The sequence below is a fragment of the Cheilinus undulatus genome, linkage group 1 (assembly GCF_018320785.1).
Source record: "Cheilinus undulatus linkage group 1, ASM1832078v1, whole genome shotgun sequence".
NCBI lineage: Eukaryota > Metazoa > Chordata > Actinopteri > Labriformes > Labridae > Cheilinus > Cheilinus undulatus.
This window is the reverse complement of record NC_054865.1, coordinates 28138445-28155464: the sequence shown is the minus strand read 5'-3', so window position 1 is coordinate 28155464 and position 17020 is coordinate 28138445. Positions and strand designations below refer to the sequence as shown.

General features: G+C 38.7%; 1 protein-coding gene across 1 annotated transcript; it reads left to right on the top strand.

Moving 5' to 3' along the window:
• The first annotated feature begins 2010 nt into the window (after nucleotides 1–2010).
• LOC121514537 (hexokinase HKDC1-like) lies at nucleotides 2011–17020 on the top strand. Its single transcript, XM_041794688.1, has 21 exons — nucleotides 2011–2247; nucleotides 4072–4234; nucleotides 4347–4504; nucleotides 4666–4788; nucleotides 4888–4983; nucleotides 5212–5311; nucleotides 7549–7732; nucleotides 7812–7967; nucleotides 8048–8281; nucleotides 9976–10117; nucleotides 10229–10385; nucleotides 10697–10845; nucleotides 10937–11056; nucleotides 11183–11278; nucleotides 12395–12494; nucleotides 13168–13277; nucleotides 13381–13544; nucleotides 13775–13930; nucleotides 14087–14174; nucleotides 16178–16323; nucleotides 16483–17020. The coding sequence occupies exons 1-21, from the start codon at nucleotides 2185–2187 to the stop codon at nucleotides 16616–16618; spliced, it is 2841 nt and encodes a 946-aa protein (XP_041650622.1). The 5' UTR covers nucleotides 2011–2184; the 3' UTR covers nucleotides 16619–17020.

Here is a 17020-nt window from a genome sequence, read left to right as displayed (position 1 = left end):
GAACCAATCAAAATGACCCCACATCATAGAAGCGGGACAGTAGTCACCTGAGTTAATTAATGAACCAAATCTGGATTAGGCAGACATGAAACTGCACAGGGAATTATGGCTTTTTCTTTTAACTCTTTAAAGTTTACATTTTCTTGTTATGCCTTAAAATGTTCTTTATTCAAAAAAGTTTAGATATAGTATGATTTTTTTTTAAATTTCAGTCTACCCTTATACATGTTAGACATACTGAGGATATTCACTTAAAAGGAAAAGTAATTGTCCTTAGGTTTGCGCATGTTTTGAGTGTTCTGCATTAAAATTTGAGAGTAGTCAAACTCTCAAAAAACTTTTCAGTTAAGCATTTGTTGTGAACAAAATATGCAGCATTAGGCAACAGAATAAAAGGGGGAATATTTTATCCTTTTAAGACAAGTTCATATTGGTCTCAGAGGTCCAAAAAATATAACCGTTTCTATTGGATTTTTGCATGTCTAAACCCCCCTCTGTTTCAGCCCTGCTCAGCACAAGCCGTTTCTGTATCTTTAAATTTCTGACTCCGCCCCTGACTCCACCCCTCTCAGAACATGGATATGGCTTTCCTGATCAGATTAGGAGGGCGGAACTTTGTTCCAAGCTGGGAGGGCAAACCAAACCTGGGGGCAGGACTAAGTCCCCACATGACATCAGAGGGGGAAAATCCTATAAAGGCTTGTTTCAGAACTTGTTTTTTGAAAGTTGGAGAAAGAGAGTGGGGAGGGGATGGATTTTTCTGGTGCTTGAGGGGATTGTGGACATACCAGGGGCACATATTTTTGTTATAAAAGCCTGAAAAAGTGATTTTTGCATAATATATCCCCTTAAGTAAAAATGCTCATCTATAAATTCACTCAAAAGTATCTAAAGTGTACTTTTATTACTGTGTAACTACTGAGGAGCCGTACAGTAAAATATAATCTTTCCTCAGTGGCAAGAACCAAAGAATACTTATTCCCAGCCAGGTTGTTCATGTGAATGTCACACCACTATAATAAATTTAATACACAGCAAAATTGACAGCATTAAATAAACCCTTACAGAGTTTTTGACCACTCCAAAAGTCTTAATACCCATGCTATATGTAGTTAAACTACAATTTAGAAGTGTTAAATGTATTACAATACGCCACAACTGCAGTAACAAGGCAACTCATACTAACGAAGAATACGCATGACACATCTTTGGAAACATCAATGTGCCTCACATCAAGAACAACAATAATCTGACAGAAACATGACTAGAAAACCCCCAACAGGGATCACTGTACTACAGGTAACATCCAAACACAACTAAACGTAAAACATCTAAATCCTCTGCCCAAGGGCATGATGGTAAACTCCGCCCACACACCCCCAGATTTGAAAGTTCAGTATGCAGAGCTTAGATCAAATGACTCGCTCCAAAGTTGAACTAACACTAATGGATCAACGCTGTCAAATAAGTCCAGTGCTGAAGACCATTTCATTCAGAATGGAGTCAAGATTACACTTTGGTGGTTAAAATCAACTCTGAAATGTTTCACAGTGAGATGTCAGCACTCCAGTTTTTACTGAGTAAGGATGTGCTGTGGAATCATTCTCTCTGTGTGCTGCTGTGTGGTCAACAGAGGTGGAAAAAGTACAAGAGTATTATAATCAAGAAAAAGTACAATTACTCTGGTTAAACTTACAGAAGTAGAAGTAAAAGTTCTGATTTTAAAAATGTACTAAAAAGCACAAGTTCTCAAAAAATGTCCTCAATTACACTAATCTGGGTAAATGTAATTTCTTTCCAGCCCGCTGTTTTAGAGGAAAATGCCTTAGGTATTCAGAAAGTCATCAAAACTCTAGTGTGGACACCAGGGACACTAAACATGAAGCAGACAGGGCTGGGCTGTGAGTCAGAGAGATTAGAGGATATGGTGGGTGAAAGGGGTTTGTCTTGTTAATCATTGAGTTGGAGCCAAGGTTGCTCTCCGCTCACTGACTCAACAAAACCCAACTATCAGAGCAGGAAGACAGGGACCAAATAAATTGTCTGCATTTCATTATGTTTTCAAAGTGAATGTGTGTTTTAAACTACATTTTAGTGGACAGTTTAGTGGAGCAACAGAGGAACAGAGAGGATTCTTGACAGAGAAACTGGAGGTTTTTGCCTATTTGTGCGCCGAACATCAAGATGCTGGCTGTTCATCTAGTTTCCTTCTTTTTCTCCAAACTCCAGGAGGATCCCACAAAAAAGGTACTCCACAGCACAGACATGTAAAACTTCACTTTCAGTAGGAGTGTTTTTTTTTTACCATTAGAAACACACAAACCCTCTGCAGATGAAGTACTTTTAGACAACAGATTTCCATTAGATATCCAGAAGGAAAGGATAACACTTGTAATTGAGGGAATGTCTAACTTAAAAATGCAGTGTTGTGGTGATGTTCTGCAATATTTTGCGACAATAATAAAAGTTTGCTAAGACTGTTCTATTACAATAGTGCTGCATTAAGAACCCTGGGAAATTGTGGTATGATTTGTCTTACAATATTAAAAGGAAAAGAAGAAGCCCTGAAATGGCTTTAAAAAACAAAAATAAAATTGCCAGGTCTGCTTGCTTTATTTCTTCTAAACCAAAGAAAACCCTTCAATGAAAGTATTCAAAGTGGTTTAACATTATAAACTTTACCACAATTTGTCGTATCTTGAGCAATAATTAACTTCTTCCTTGGCACTGTCTACAATCTCTCTTGTGCAGATAAGATCAGAAAGTGCACTCCCAGGGGCAAAATATTGAGACTCTTATAGGTCCTGTGAGTTTATTTTAGCTGATTATAAAATAGACTAACAAAGACTGACTCTTCTATATAACCAACTAAATTAAAATAAGAAACTCTGCAGGAGGATTGATGTTTCATATCTGCTGCCATGGTGTAGGCAGACAAATACATTAAAAACATGCTGCAGGAAAAAAAACAACTTTTTTTTTTCAGCAAAGATAACACATATATGATAAGAAAGCAGAGAGGATTTTAGTTGTACAAAAAACATACTTTCCATGTAAAAGACAAAATCAGACATCTTCTAAAAATAAATCCATGAGATTTAAATGTCATATCGCTCACATTCATTGTGATGTGCATTCATAAAGCAACCTTGTATCCTTAACAAGGTAGAAGTATGGCTACATTTCTACTCCAGCTGATTCTGAGCAAAGAATTATATGTTTTCTGATCTCAGATTGATTAGGTCCAATGTGCATGTGCATTTATTCTTTCCCATAATTCCCAATCATACTATGAGAGTCTGAGTCTGATTAATAAACCACTGATTCCGCCAAAAATGGCTTTAAGTTCAAACAATGTCTGACACGACATAGATTGGGGAGGAGAACTTCATGTCACGGGAGACACACTTTATGGACAAAAGTATCCGGCCACACCTGTTAATGATTTCAATCAGACCCGTTGCAACAGGTGTATAAAGTCAAACACGTAGCCATGTAGTGGAGGAGGGATAATTGTATGGGGCTTGTTTTCAGGGTTGGGCTAGGCGCAATCTTTATGCTTCAGTATATCAAGACATTTTGGACAATGCTATGCTTCCACCTTTGTGGCAACAGTTTGGGGAAGGCGCTTTTCTGTTCCAACAAGACTGTGCCCCAGTGCACAAGACAAGAACTATAAAGACATGGTTTGATGAGTTTGTTGTAGAAGAACTAACTGGCCCACACAGAGCCCTGACCTCAACCTCATCAAACACCTCAGAGATGAACTGGAACAGAGATTGTGAGCCAGGCCTTCTCATCAAACACCAGTACCTGACCACATAAATTCTCTGCCAAATAAATGGTACAAATTCCCAGAAACACACCGAAATCTTGTGGAAAGCCTTCCAAGAAGAGTGGATACTGTTATGGCTGTAAAAGGGGTAAAGAGGATACAGATATTGATCGTCCTTTCTTTCCTCTTGTCAGTTTATTTCTCTGTCTTCCCTCGCTGTTTCAGCCCATCAGTCGAAAAATAAATCAGGGCTGTTGGTTTATCTTTGCCTCAGTGTTTGCTCTCTGTGTTTCTAGGTGGACCGGTTTCTGTACGCCATGAGGCTCAATGACGACCAGCTGAGAGATATCTCAGCTCGTTTCCAGGCTGAAATGAAGAAAGGGCTTTCCTCTGAGAGTAACGCTGCAGCAGCCGTGAAGATGCTGCCCACACATGTCCGCTCCACTCCTGATGGATCAGGTTAGTCTAAGTCATGGTTTTCATGAGAAATGTTTTAGATAAACATTGATTATTCATACAGATAATGTGTAGAACAATTAGATAATTTTCTCTCTCTTCTCTTCTCCTGCAGAGAAAGGACAGTTCCTGGCATTGGATCTTGGAGGGTCCAGGTTTAAGGTGCTCCAAGTAAAAGTGAGAGAGGGTGTGGGGATCAAGAAAGGAGAGGTGAAGATGGAGGAGAAGACCTACTCCATACCCAAAGAGCTCCTGAGTGGGAGAGCAACCAAAGTAAGGAGGTGTAAAGGAGAAAATGAGACAGGGAACATGAAGATAAAAGCAGGAGAACTAGAGGAGATGGAATTTGAAAGGAGACAAACAGAAACAAAGGAATGCAGAAACAGCCTAATTCTAATCCCTGACTTTGCTTCCTCTCATTTCTTTATTTGTAGCTCTTTGACCATGTGTCTGAGTCTTTAAAGGACTTCATACAAGAGAAGAACATCAGTCTGCAGGAGAAACATCCTCTGGCTTTTACTTTCTCTTTCCCATGTGAGCAGTCCTGCTTAGATCAGGTAATAACACCTCAACCATTCATCTGGTTTTCACGATCCACAGCGGGTGTAGCCTTTATGTTGCTGTGATGTTTTACTTTTTATATCCTATCTCTGCAGGGATTGCTGTTGAGCTGGACTAAAAAGTTCGAGGTCCGAGGCCTTCAGGGTAAAGATGTGGTTCAAACTCTCAGAGATGCGATTGACAGAACTGGGGTAGGAAATTTGTATGACCCCTTTGCTAATTTTTTAACTTTTAATGAGGATCATTTTTCAGACATGGAGCCAATGCTTTTTTTTTCTTTTACTTACAGCAATTTTGTTTGTCGTAGCCAAAAACACAGGCTAAAGCTTCTATTTTAGAAATGTTAATGATAAATGACTTTGCTGTGGCTGTATGTTAACCAATTAAACTGATGTATCTGTGTGTAATTGACTCTGCAGGATATGGATGTAGAGGTGTTAGCCATGGTTAATGACACCGTAGCGACCATGATGACCTGTGGTTTTGATGACAAGTACTGTGATGTCGGACTCATTATTGGTGAGTGAATTCATGTTAAGAGAAGAAAGCCCTCATCCATTTCACTACGGCTGTGATACAGCAGACACATGGAGGTTCATACTTTTGTGTATGTTGCTTTGTGGTGGACAAAGACTAACACATTTGGTTAAATCAAGTTTCAAAACTAGCTTGTCTGATGATGCAGATAATGTTTGGAGAAAAAAATGATGCATTGATAGTCTTCAGAAAAAGATATTCATGTGTTGTCAAAATGTTAAAGTGTACACAATGAGGAGACAAATGTGAAACAAAACAAAAATGTAACTTTTGACCGTATGTAGTGTCTACTTTATGAAATGTAATTTACAAAGAAAAAACCCAAACACAAATCTATGTAAATATTGAACTGACACTCTAAAGCATCATTTAAAGTCAGAATTAATCATTTTTGGTTGTATCTCTACAAAGTTACCAAAGCCAGATCCAAGTACTTTTTGTACAATTGCTCCCTTTAGTGGTTCAGGGTTGAACTGCATGTGTTTGAGGCTTTGTTCACTTAAAGGTGCATCTCCAAAAATTAGAATATCATAAAAAAAAAGTTATTAAAATAATATCAGTTTTCATATATTATAGATGCATGTCATACCAAATAAAATATTTCAAGACTTTAAAAAAAAATTCTCAATAATTACAGCCTACTGTTTAGTGGCCCACAGGGGTCTACGACCACGCTATCGTGATTTCATCATGCTTTACTTTTGTCATATGACAGCATGAAAACAAAGACACATTTTGCATGTCAAGCACTTTATATGGAAAGCACAATCTTCACGCTTTCTTTCAGATTTTGTTTGATGTCAATAGGCCAAGTAAAACAGGAAATATGACCATTTTAATTTGATATAAAAATTAATGTTACACATAGGGGACAGTGGACTGTGCTGTACAGGACTGGCACTGTTTTTTTTTTTTTTTTTAAACAATTTCAGCATATTTTAATTTCTTTTTAAAAAATGACAATATATGTTTTAAATAACAATTTTTAAAAATCCATTTTTGTGGGGTGTTGTGTTTTTTGGAGGCCCTATATCTAAAACAGTAAATTAAACTTAAAAAAATATTGTTTTCATTTTATAAAGTTGAGGTAGTGCTGAAAAATATTATACCAAACATGAGCATTGTATTCATTTTCTGAGTGGTTCATTTGTCAAAAGAAAATTAACAAAATGGCAAAATAGCCAGTGGACCTCTAAGGGTTAAAAACAATATCCATCTCAAAATATTAGAATATTGTGGAAAAGTCCAATTTGCTAAGGTTTCCTGAGCCTCCATTCTCTTACGCTGGCTCAGTACACACAACCACAATCATGAGGAAGACTGCTGACTGGACTAACATCCAGGAGACAATCCTTGACACCCTCCACAAGGAGGCCAAGCCACAAAAGGTCATTGTTGAAAGGGCAGGCTGTTCTCAGACGCTGCATCAAAGTATATTCACGGGAAGTTGACTGGAAGGGAAACACATGGTAAGAAATGATGCACAAACAATGAGTATGAACATAGCATTCAGAGGATCGTCACACAAAGCAGACTCACGAATGTAGGGGAGCTTCACAGGGAGTGGACTGAGGCTGATTCAAGAGCCACCAGAAACTGGGCTACAGGTGTTGTGGTCCTAGTGTTGAGCCACTTCTGAACCACAGACAATGCCATCAGTGTCTCAGTGCTTTCAGTGTCATGTCATCTGCTGGTGTTGGTCCACTGTACTTTATCGAGTGCTGCTATCAGAGCAACCTTTGTTTTATAACACCTCAGCGGTGCCACAGACTGAGTGGTTCCATGCTACAGCATTGATGGAAAGTAACCAGAGCCCTGACTAAGCACTGAGTGGAAATAAACTTTTTTTTTTCAAAGGTTGACATTCCTGTCTCATTCATAAATCCATATTTTGGATTGGTGTTTCGTGATATTCTAATATTTTGAGATAGAGGATTTTTGATTTCATGAACTGTAAACTGTAATCATCAAGGTTAAAACAAAAAGCCTGAACTATGGGATTTTAAGATTTTTAGTTAAATCAAAGCAAAAAATTAACATTTTCTTTAAATTAAATGTAAACAAGTTTCAAGTTCATGACAATAATCAAATAGGTTGTATCTTCATCAATTCATGACAAGGTAATTTAGGTTTACCATGTTTTTTTTTACTGAAGATATTTAAAAAACACAGTATGAATACAAAGCAATGGCTATCTTCCTGTATGTGTTTGTTTACAGGTACTGGAACCAACGCGTGCTACATGGAGGCTATGCGTAATGTTGACCTGGTTCAGGGTGACGAGGGCAGGATGTGTGTGAACACTGAGTGGGGGGCCTTTGGAGATGATGGGGCTCTGGATGATTTCATCACTGAGTTTGACAGAAATGTCGACGCTGCATCCAGAAACCCTGGAAAACAAATGTGAAGAAAGCAGAGTTTTCTCATTTCATTCAACAGAAATAATGAAATAATTCTAACCTGTTTGTTCCTGTGTTCATAGCTTTGAGAAAATGGTCAGCGGCCTGTATCTGGGTGAGATAGTGAGGCTGGTGGTATTAAAGATGGCTAAACTTGGACTTCTGTTTGATGGTCATGTGTCAGATGCCCTGAGGACTAAAGGAAAGATCACCACTGCAGATGTAGCTGCCATGGAGGAGTGAGTTATCTCTCTGCATCTCACTCTACCTCTGTCACTCTACATAAACCAGGAATAGCAAACACATCAATGTATTTCAGGTACAAGAATGGCTTGAAGAACACCAAAAATCTGCTCATGCATCTGGACTTGAACCCCTCACAAGATGACTGCATTGCTGTTCAACATGCCAGCACCATAGTGTCCTTCAGGTCCTCAAATCTGGTGGCTGCAGGACTTGCAGCCATCTTGACTCGAATCAGGCACAACCGTAACTTGAAGACATTGAGGATCACTGTAGGTGTAGATGGAACTCTTTACAAAACGCACCCACAGTACGTATAAACGGATTTAACAGAAATTTATCATGTTATAATTCTTGACACTCTACAATAGGAAGCAAAGTCAGGGTTAAATCCTCAGTTCCTGCAGCTGCATGAAGATGTGTACTTGAGCAAGACACCCAAATGTGCTCCCAATGCTGCTTCAGTAGCATGTGAAAGTGCATGGATGTATAAGTATGGGATTAGCTAATGCTGAAGGCTACTACATGGTAGCCTTCACCGTCAGTGTGTGAATGTGGACTGAATGAATTTGAATAAATAAGTGTGAGCTGAGGTGTATAGGGATTTTAGTTGTCAGAATACTCCAAAAGTGTTACAAAGGCATAAGTCTTTTTTTTTTTTTTTTTTTACAATTTACTAAACCCTCTTCTGCAAGCTAAATCACATATGAAAGAACCCTCAAGTTAATAAAACAAACAGCAGAACAGATTATTGTCTATGTATGAAGACACTCACAGTTATGTGAGCCCCTTTGGGGGCAAGTGGAGATTTTTACATAAAGAAACGCTATCAGAAGGCCATGTTGTGAACTGTTTATGACTGTGCCAAGCTACTCTTGTGTTCCTAAAGTAGTGAAATATTCATGCAAAGAAAAATACAGAGAAACAGCAGCAAGCAGAAATTTCAAAATCTTCTGTCTAAAGCCTAGAAAAGTGGGGTCACACAACACTTGTATGGTCAGTATCTACAAAGCGGTCTCATTAGTTTGAGTACAGTTTTGTCATCGCTTAGTACAATTAACTCTTACCTTACCCATATCTCAGCTGATGCCCGTACTGCTTCTCTGGTTGTAACAGGAAATCAGTCTCCATTTTTTTTAGACAGACAGATCTTTTGGCAAAGCCCACTGGAGCTGATTGTTTGGCACCCACACAACTCTTCATTTCGCAACAGTTTGTCTCTTTAAATGTAGATAACAGCAAAAGGATAGAGGAAAGGAAACTGGCTCTCAAACTGGAGCTAGCTACAGTGGGTCACATTAAGGATGTGTTTTGTAGCCCATACTTGTTCATGAATGTCGCTCACCCCACAAGGTTCATTTGGTTGATAATATCGCCTCTATGCCAGGTAAATTGGCTGCTGAAAAAAAATCACTTTTCAGGGTTTAACGTAAAAATCTTGCCCATTTTGTCTTTGTCCAATGCCCCATAAATTTACATGGACGAGGCAGAGTTTGTGTACTGTACTACAACCAAACAGCAGGGGCAGCTCTAGTTACTTTGACTTCACTCCCAGGTGGCTGTTGCTCTGTCCATCTTAATAGACAGACTAGTCTATCACTCTAATAAGCCAAACTATTATCTTTGACAAACGACCTGTAAGAAAATAAACAAGAAGAGATTATTCATAACACAACTACGTACACAAGAGAAGACAAAGTTTGGATAGAGGTGAAATATCTACACATTTGTAATGAAAATCCAGCAGTCAGCTTTGAGCTGAGCTTTATCAGTCAAAGACAAAGTTCAGGTCTTAAAGAACAGTATCATATTTTTCTAAAAGGTTTGGAAATGATTTCAGTTACACTGAAAGATACAGAAGTGAAATTTCACTGGTTATCTGTAACATAAATTTCCTCTATTTGATTTATTAACAGCAGCATCATACAAAATGCAAATGTGCTTATTTTACATATACATATGTGTTGTCAAGTCAGTAGTCAACCCGGTCTCTTTTGACTCCAGGTATCCTAAACGCCTTCATAAAGTTGTGCGCAGGTTACTTCCTGATTGTCACGTCAGGTTCGTCCTCTCAGACAGCGGCAGCAGCAAAGGAGCAGCTTTAGTCTCAGCAGTCGCCCAAAGATTGGCATCAAGGAAAAAACAGGTTAGTAGATCTTCTCTGTGTTTCTGAACTGTGTGTCTTAAAATTAGTGAACACATATTAAAATATTATGGTTTCTGATATTAAACAGTGTATCTGTTACCTGTTACCCAGGTGGATGAGAAGCTGTGTCCTTTCAGATTGAGCCAGGAGCAGCTGCAGTTGGTGAAGGCCAGGATGAGGGCAGGCCTGGAGGCAGGGTTAAAGACCAGAGGCCCATCTGCTATTAAGATGCTGCCTTCTTATGTGTACCACACACCTGATGGGACAGGTAAGAGACTTATATGGAACACACATAAATAAGAAATAAGACTGGATACAACACTTAATCTAGCAATGTTCGTGGAAATTTAGAAACTCTTTTGAAAGCTTCCCTTCAGTCTTGGGGCATAATGACCTTGAACACAGTACCTGGTCTGCATCACAAATTTTTGATCATGGCACGAATATTTTGTAAAGCTGAGCTCATAAAGTGTTAGATAATTTTTTTTTATGATAATTAAAGGTTTTCAAAAGTCATTTAAGCTCCCATGAAATGATGAATGATACATATCAGTAGGCTATTTATTTGTACTTTTCCAGAGCATGGAAAGTATCTTGCCTTGGATCTTGGAGGAACAAACTTCAGAGCAATGCTGGTGAGGTTTAAAAAAGGCCTGCAACAGAACGCAAGACTTTACCACAAGATCTACACAATACCACTGGAGATCATGCAGGGAACTGGAGAAGAGGTAGGATGCTTTTTTGTTTTGGCTAATGGTACCAAATAATACACCTTGAGCATTTTTTTTAAATTTGAAAACTCTCTCTCTTTATCTCTAGTTGTTCGATCATTTAGCCCAGTGTGTCAGTGACTTCCTGGACTACATGGGGATGAAAAAGGCTCATCTTCCTGCAGGCTTCACCTTCTCTTTCCCCTGTGAGCAGACGGCTATTGATACTGTAAGTGCAGACATCAGAGTGTGTCCTTAGCTTCACTTCATTCATTTTTGAGCAGCTTATTTTTGCATACACCATAAAGAGACACAGGAAGTTTGTAGCCTTTTTAAACCTTTGTACATTGTGTAGGGCACACTGGTGAGCTGGACCAAGGGCTTCAAGGCCACAGACTGTGAAGGACATGATGTTGTGGAAATGCTGAGGGATGCTATTAAGAGACGCAATGTGAGTAAAAAAACAGAAGAAGAAGAGGGTTTATAATCATGGTAGCCTGGATTTAGAGGGCTGATTAGATTGAACAATACCACAGTCTTCTAAAACTACTTTTTCACACAAGTAACTCTTCACAAATCATGAATTGAGATTATTAATCTCTCTTTTATAAATAACAAAATTGCTCTTAATTTTTTTCCTAAAGTTTGCTTCAGATTTTTTTTTTATGTTGTTTTGAACAATACTGGTTTTCTAATTTGTTATCATGGGAAATTCAGTGTGTCTTTCCTGGGTTAATGAGATTCATAAGTGTGATCTTTAGGAAACAACTGAAATTTACTTGTTATCACATGGACAGAACGATTTACAAGTAAGTATGCACGTCCTCTCAGGACTACCGTACAGTTCCCTGATTCTGTGACAATGATTTATTTACTGTAAACGAGTGAATTATATTACTACCAATTTTTTCAGACATTTAAAGTTCCAGCCACTGTGTTTGTACCTTCAGAGTCTTGCATTAATATTCATTATAATTTTTCATATGTTGTCACTTAAATTCAGGGTTGCACGTAACTTACCACGCTAAATATGAACAAAAATATCTTTTTATTTTAATGTGTGTGATGATGTTAAATTTTTTTCTGAAGTATTGACTACTAACATGAAAAGCTCTTAATGCTTCAATGTGAAAGCTTCTATTAAGATCAGATGAATTCAGCTCTTATCAGGTTACATCAAACTCATGACTGTTTTTCATTTTTTTCTTCTTTTCATACTTTTTTAGTTTGGGGCTATTTTTTCTTTTTGCCTTTTAATCAGATAAGACAGCTGATGATAGACAGGAAAGAAGGGGGGAGAGATTGGTCACAGAGACTGTGAATTTATCCCATGACCAGCGTGTTGTGGACTAAAGCCTTTGTACGCACACGTGCTCTACCCACTGAGCCAAACCGGCACCCTTATCAGCATTTCCTTTTTGTTTAAAAAATGTGAAAAGCTCAAAAACTTGATCTTTTTTTTAGTTACAGTTTTAATGTTGATTTTTAAAGAAAAGTCCAAGAGAAAGTTATATAAGGGCCTGTATGACAACAATAATGCTTTACATACGTGTGTTTGTTTCTGCAGGAGTTTGATTTGGACATAGTGGCGTTAGTTAATGACACAGTTGGGACCATGATGAGCTGTGCATATGAAGACCCTCAGAGTGAGATTGCTCTCATTGCTGGTGCGTTGCCTGCAGAACGGTGAAATTTTTAGTTAGCTGTCACTGATTTTTATTTATTTATTTTTAATCAAACCAATGTCTGGGATAATATCTAAGGTGTGTGTTTGTGTGTGAGTGTGGGGGTGTGTGTGTGTGTGTGTGGGGGGTCCAATCTATGGTCCAGGAACCAATTAATTTCGTCAGTCCATTTTGATTGGGGCGGCAGCAGCATATTCTAAAATGAAATGAAATATGGCCCAATTTAGGACATAAAACTTGTTCTTAAACATATTGTACTGCTCATTTTTTTTGACACTAGGTGATGCTACTGTGTTGATTCTTAACAAAATTTTGACTAAAAGACTTTGTCTTGACTTGTTTCCAAACTTTCTGCTATCTGCTCTGTCTTGAGGTCCAATTTACAAAACATTCTGCCCTAATCATCAAGCACTGACACTTTTATAATGTTTGGCAGCTTTGTGCAACATGCTCTTGATTTGTGTCTGAATGTGGAGATGAGCCATCACTGTCTCCTCTCACTGCTCCTTGGAGCATTGTTCTCATCCTGACCAGCTTGGGCTGTCCAAGCCTCCCTGAAATCTGATTGTACACCCCAAAATACTTAACAAAGACTGGCTATTTGCCTTGCCTTTTAAATGCCAGGAATTATGAAGCTTCTGATTGTGTTTCACAGGAACTGGCAGTAATGTTTGTTACATGGAGGAACTGAAAAACATCAAGAAAATTGAACAGAAGACAGACAAAGAGAAAGAAGAGGAGACACCTGAAGGAGAGGAGCACAAGGTTGAAGAAGTCTTCATTCACATTCACATTGGTCACTTTATCAGTGGGGTATGGGTACTTAAAGATAACACACATGAACTCACCTATTTGTTGTTGCTCACAGCAGGGTGATGGGTCTGAAGGGGAGAAGGAGGACGATACTGCGGTGCAAAAGATGTGTATAAACACAGAGTGGGGGGGTCTAGGCGATGATGGCTCTCTGGATGACATCATCACGCCTTATGACAAAGAGGTGAACCAAAACTCGGTCAACCCTGGAAAACAAAGGTGAGATACAGTTTATGGTCTCTATGTGTAGCTGTTAGTGCATGTCTGCACATATTTATTGAGCCTGCACTTTGTAAAACCTGTTTTTAACATGTGATAGTGACCTCATGTGTTAAGGCTGCTTGATATTTTAATATTTTTATGCACATGTATGATCTATATTCAATTTTCTTGTATATTTTAATCTCTCAGATCTCAGATGAATGTCCCTTGTCTTTATGAATGTGCAGGTTTGAAAAACTGACCAGTGGGATGTATTTAGGAGAAATTGTTCGTCAGGTGCTGTTGGATTTAACAAGGAAGGGTTTGCTGTTCAGAGGACACGTCACAGAAGCTTTAAAAACACCTGGAATATTTGAGACCAAATACCTTTCACAGATAGAGAGGTAAGAGTAAATGTTTGTGTTTGAGTGTAGTAAATTAGGGATTTATTGATTATTTATGAGTTTGTTAAATCTCAAACTTCACACATTCCCTTGTGACTGTGTGTAACTACTGTTCACTGTAGTCCCTATGTGAAAAACTGTGTTGTCTCCCTCTAGTGACCGCCTGGCTCTACTACAGGTCAGACGTATTCTACAGAGGCTGGGGCTCGACTGCAACTGTGACGACAGTATCATCGTCAAAGAGGTAGATGATATTAAAAACATTTGAACTCTTCATTTTGAACACCTTTTCCCAGTTTATTCTAAGACTTTTACATGGTTTTATAAATGCAAAGTAAACATTTTATGAAGGTAAAGGAGTTTGAGTATCTCAGCGTTTCACCATGATACAGGGAAGAATGCACCATGAGACTGACAGGCTGACTGGAACAGCATCAGCAGTTATCACCAAAGTTATCTCAAGACACTTCACAAAAAGGGCGGTCAAGACTGCATTCTTTGATGTGTTACTAGAAAGACTCAACGATGATCACTGTAAGCTCAGCACAAATAATATTTGATGATGATGAAATACAGAGGACTATTATTGATAATTAATTAAAGTTACTCTTAGATTAAAATTAATTGTTCTAGTTATGACAATAGAAGTAAGCATGATGTTGGTGCATTAAGCAATTGTAGATGGATGTATCCACAGCAGCAAGCCTTGGATGTCTGACATTTGATGCATCTGATCAGGATGCCTCCAGGTTGCCTTCCTGTGGAGGTTTTCAGAGCTAGTCCAACAGGAAGGAGACCCTGAGGCAGGAGAAGGGTTGGGAGGCAGACCTAGAACTGGCTTAAAGAATTATATGTCCCACTTGAACTACAAAAAAATTGCATTGGTGGTAGATCATATCCAATCAAGTTCTTTAAATTATACTAAAATAAATTAAGTAAGAAAGACAACTTCATTAAAGTGGGTACAGTTTATCTACTTTACCTGTAACAATAATGGTTGCTAGACCAGAACATTCAATCAATTTTACCCCAAAACACACTCATTGTTGCCTGCTCATTGTCTAAGGCTCTACTTGGGCAGAGTTTTCCCAGCATGCCTTTGGGCATTGGGCTTTTTGAAACTGCAATAATCACAGTTAGGTTTATTTTGACAATGCTCCTGGTATTAATGTCGCTTTTGTGGTTAGACTCTTATGCATCATGAGTGAAGTTACCCACTCAGTTAGAGACTTTCCACCTGTAGAACTTGCTGTAACCTTCACATGACAGGTGTGTTACACTCGTTGAAGAGCCTTTCCTCGTTCAGAGTTCACCTGTCTGTCTCTTCCTTACGTTGGGCCACTCAGGCTTCTAACAGTGCCATGGCTGTGCCTCATTTAAATGGAAAAAAAGAGTACAAAATATTATTGTGTAAAGCCTATGAATGAAAAATGCACAAGATTAGATATCCCTAATATTACAATGAAGGGTAAATATTACTCATTTTCTTTAAGTAATACTTTGTAGAATCTAATTATACATTTTGAGTAGATTTATCCATTTTATTTGATTATTTTACAGTTGTTTATTTACTCAAAATATTGGGTGAAATTTACACAATCAAACTGAGTGAAAATTGTTACCTTAGTTTGGTTAAGTAGATTAACTGATTATTTTTTTCTACCAGTCCAATATCTTCTGACCATCTATTTCTTCTCCCTCTTCTATCTGTGCATTGACCAAATGGTAAACTGAAAGGATTATTAAGATTATAGCATGACCCTTTTTCTGCAGAATCTTTTGAAACGTCTTTTAAACAGTTGCCAGTAGGAGCTGTCCTCATGGTTAGTGAGGCAGCCTGAGTTTGAATCTGATCCTCAGCTCCTTCCCTGTATGTCATTCCCCTCTCGTCCCCTGGTTTTCTCTATCCACTGTCCTTGCTGACAAGAGGCATAAATGCCAAGTTAAATCTAAAAATAGAAAACAAACATAGTTGACAGTAAGAATTAAGATGTGCAGTAGCACAACTGTCCGCCCAGTAACCTTTTTCCTTTTCTCAACTCTGCCTACAATGTCAGTGAGAGGTTAGGAGTTTACTTTAAGAACTCAAACATCATGTTCGTTGTTGCAACCTCACTTTTCCATTCAGGAGCATTTATCTTTCCTGGCTGAGGAGTGATTTGATTATTTTTTTAATCAGCAAACTGTGGCTCCAACAGTCTGTGAAGTGTTGCAATATTGACGGACCTTTTTTTTGTTGTATTACAGGTATGTGGAGCCGTGTCACGTCGTGCAGCTCAGCTGTGTGGGGCAGGCATGGCAGCTGTGGTCGACAAGATGAGAGAGAACCGAGGACTGGACCATCTGAGCATCACTGTAGGGGTGGACGGGGCACTCTACAAACTACATCCACAGTATGTGGTTTTGTTTGCTCTTAATGTGTTGTGAAACAACTCAGAAGGGTTTGGTTTACTTTAGATAAATGTTTTGGTTGTATTTAAGAGCTATTTTACTCCCTAACAGCTATTTTACCAAACCTAGAACTTGTTTTCTTCTTCTCTTGCTTTTCCTAGTTTCTCTCAGATCCTCAAAGATACCACCAGAGCTTTGGCTCCTCAGTGTGACGTGACCTTCCTGCCATCAGAGGAGGGCAGCGGGAAAGGTGCTGCTCTCATCGCAGCTGTGGCCCGTCGGAGGCATGAGAAGTAACTGCACATGATTAAAAGGAGAGGATTTTTACATGCACATCATGAACATTCTCCAGAATTCTGGATACTCAGGGACAGACATACTCAGACACTGATATGTCACCTTGGATAAAATCTGAGTCAGCAACATCATCTTTAAGCCTGACAGCACAGGACTCTCACCCTAAGGACATAACACAGGTTGGGATGCCAGTGGCCTTGAGGTTTATCCATGTGCCCCATGTACAGAGACTGTTGTCCTTGGATTGGATGCTAGGGTTCATGTCCAGCCTGTGGCTCCTTTCCTACGCATCACTCTCTCTCTCCCTTGTTTCTGACATTGTCCACTGTCCTATTTGTAAAGAGGCCTAAAAGCTTAAAAATAAATAAAAAGAAGACATAATACAGGCTGATTCTTCACAGG

Bases quoted from the DNA above. Each gene is read 5' to 3' on its own strand.
- LOC121514537 (XM_041794688.1), top strand. From the start codon at position 2,185: ATGCTGGCTGTTCATCTAGTTTCCTTCTTTTTCTCCAAACTCCAGGAG. The intron at 5,312-7,548 runs GTGAGTGAATTC...GTTTGTTTACAG, and splicing joins TGATGTCGGACTCATTATTG to GTACTGGAACCAACGCGTGC. The intron at 8,282-9,975 runs GTACGTATAAAC...TTTTGACTCCAG, and splicing joins CTTTACAAAACGCACCCACA to GTATCCTAAACGCCTTCATA.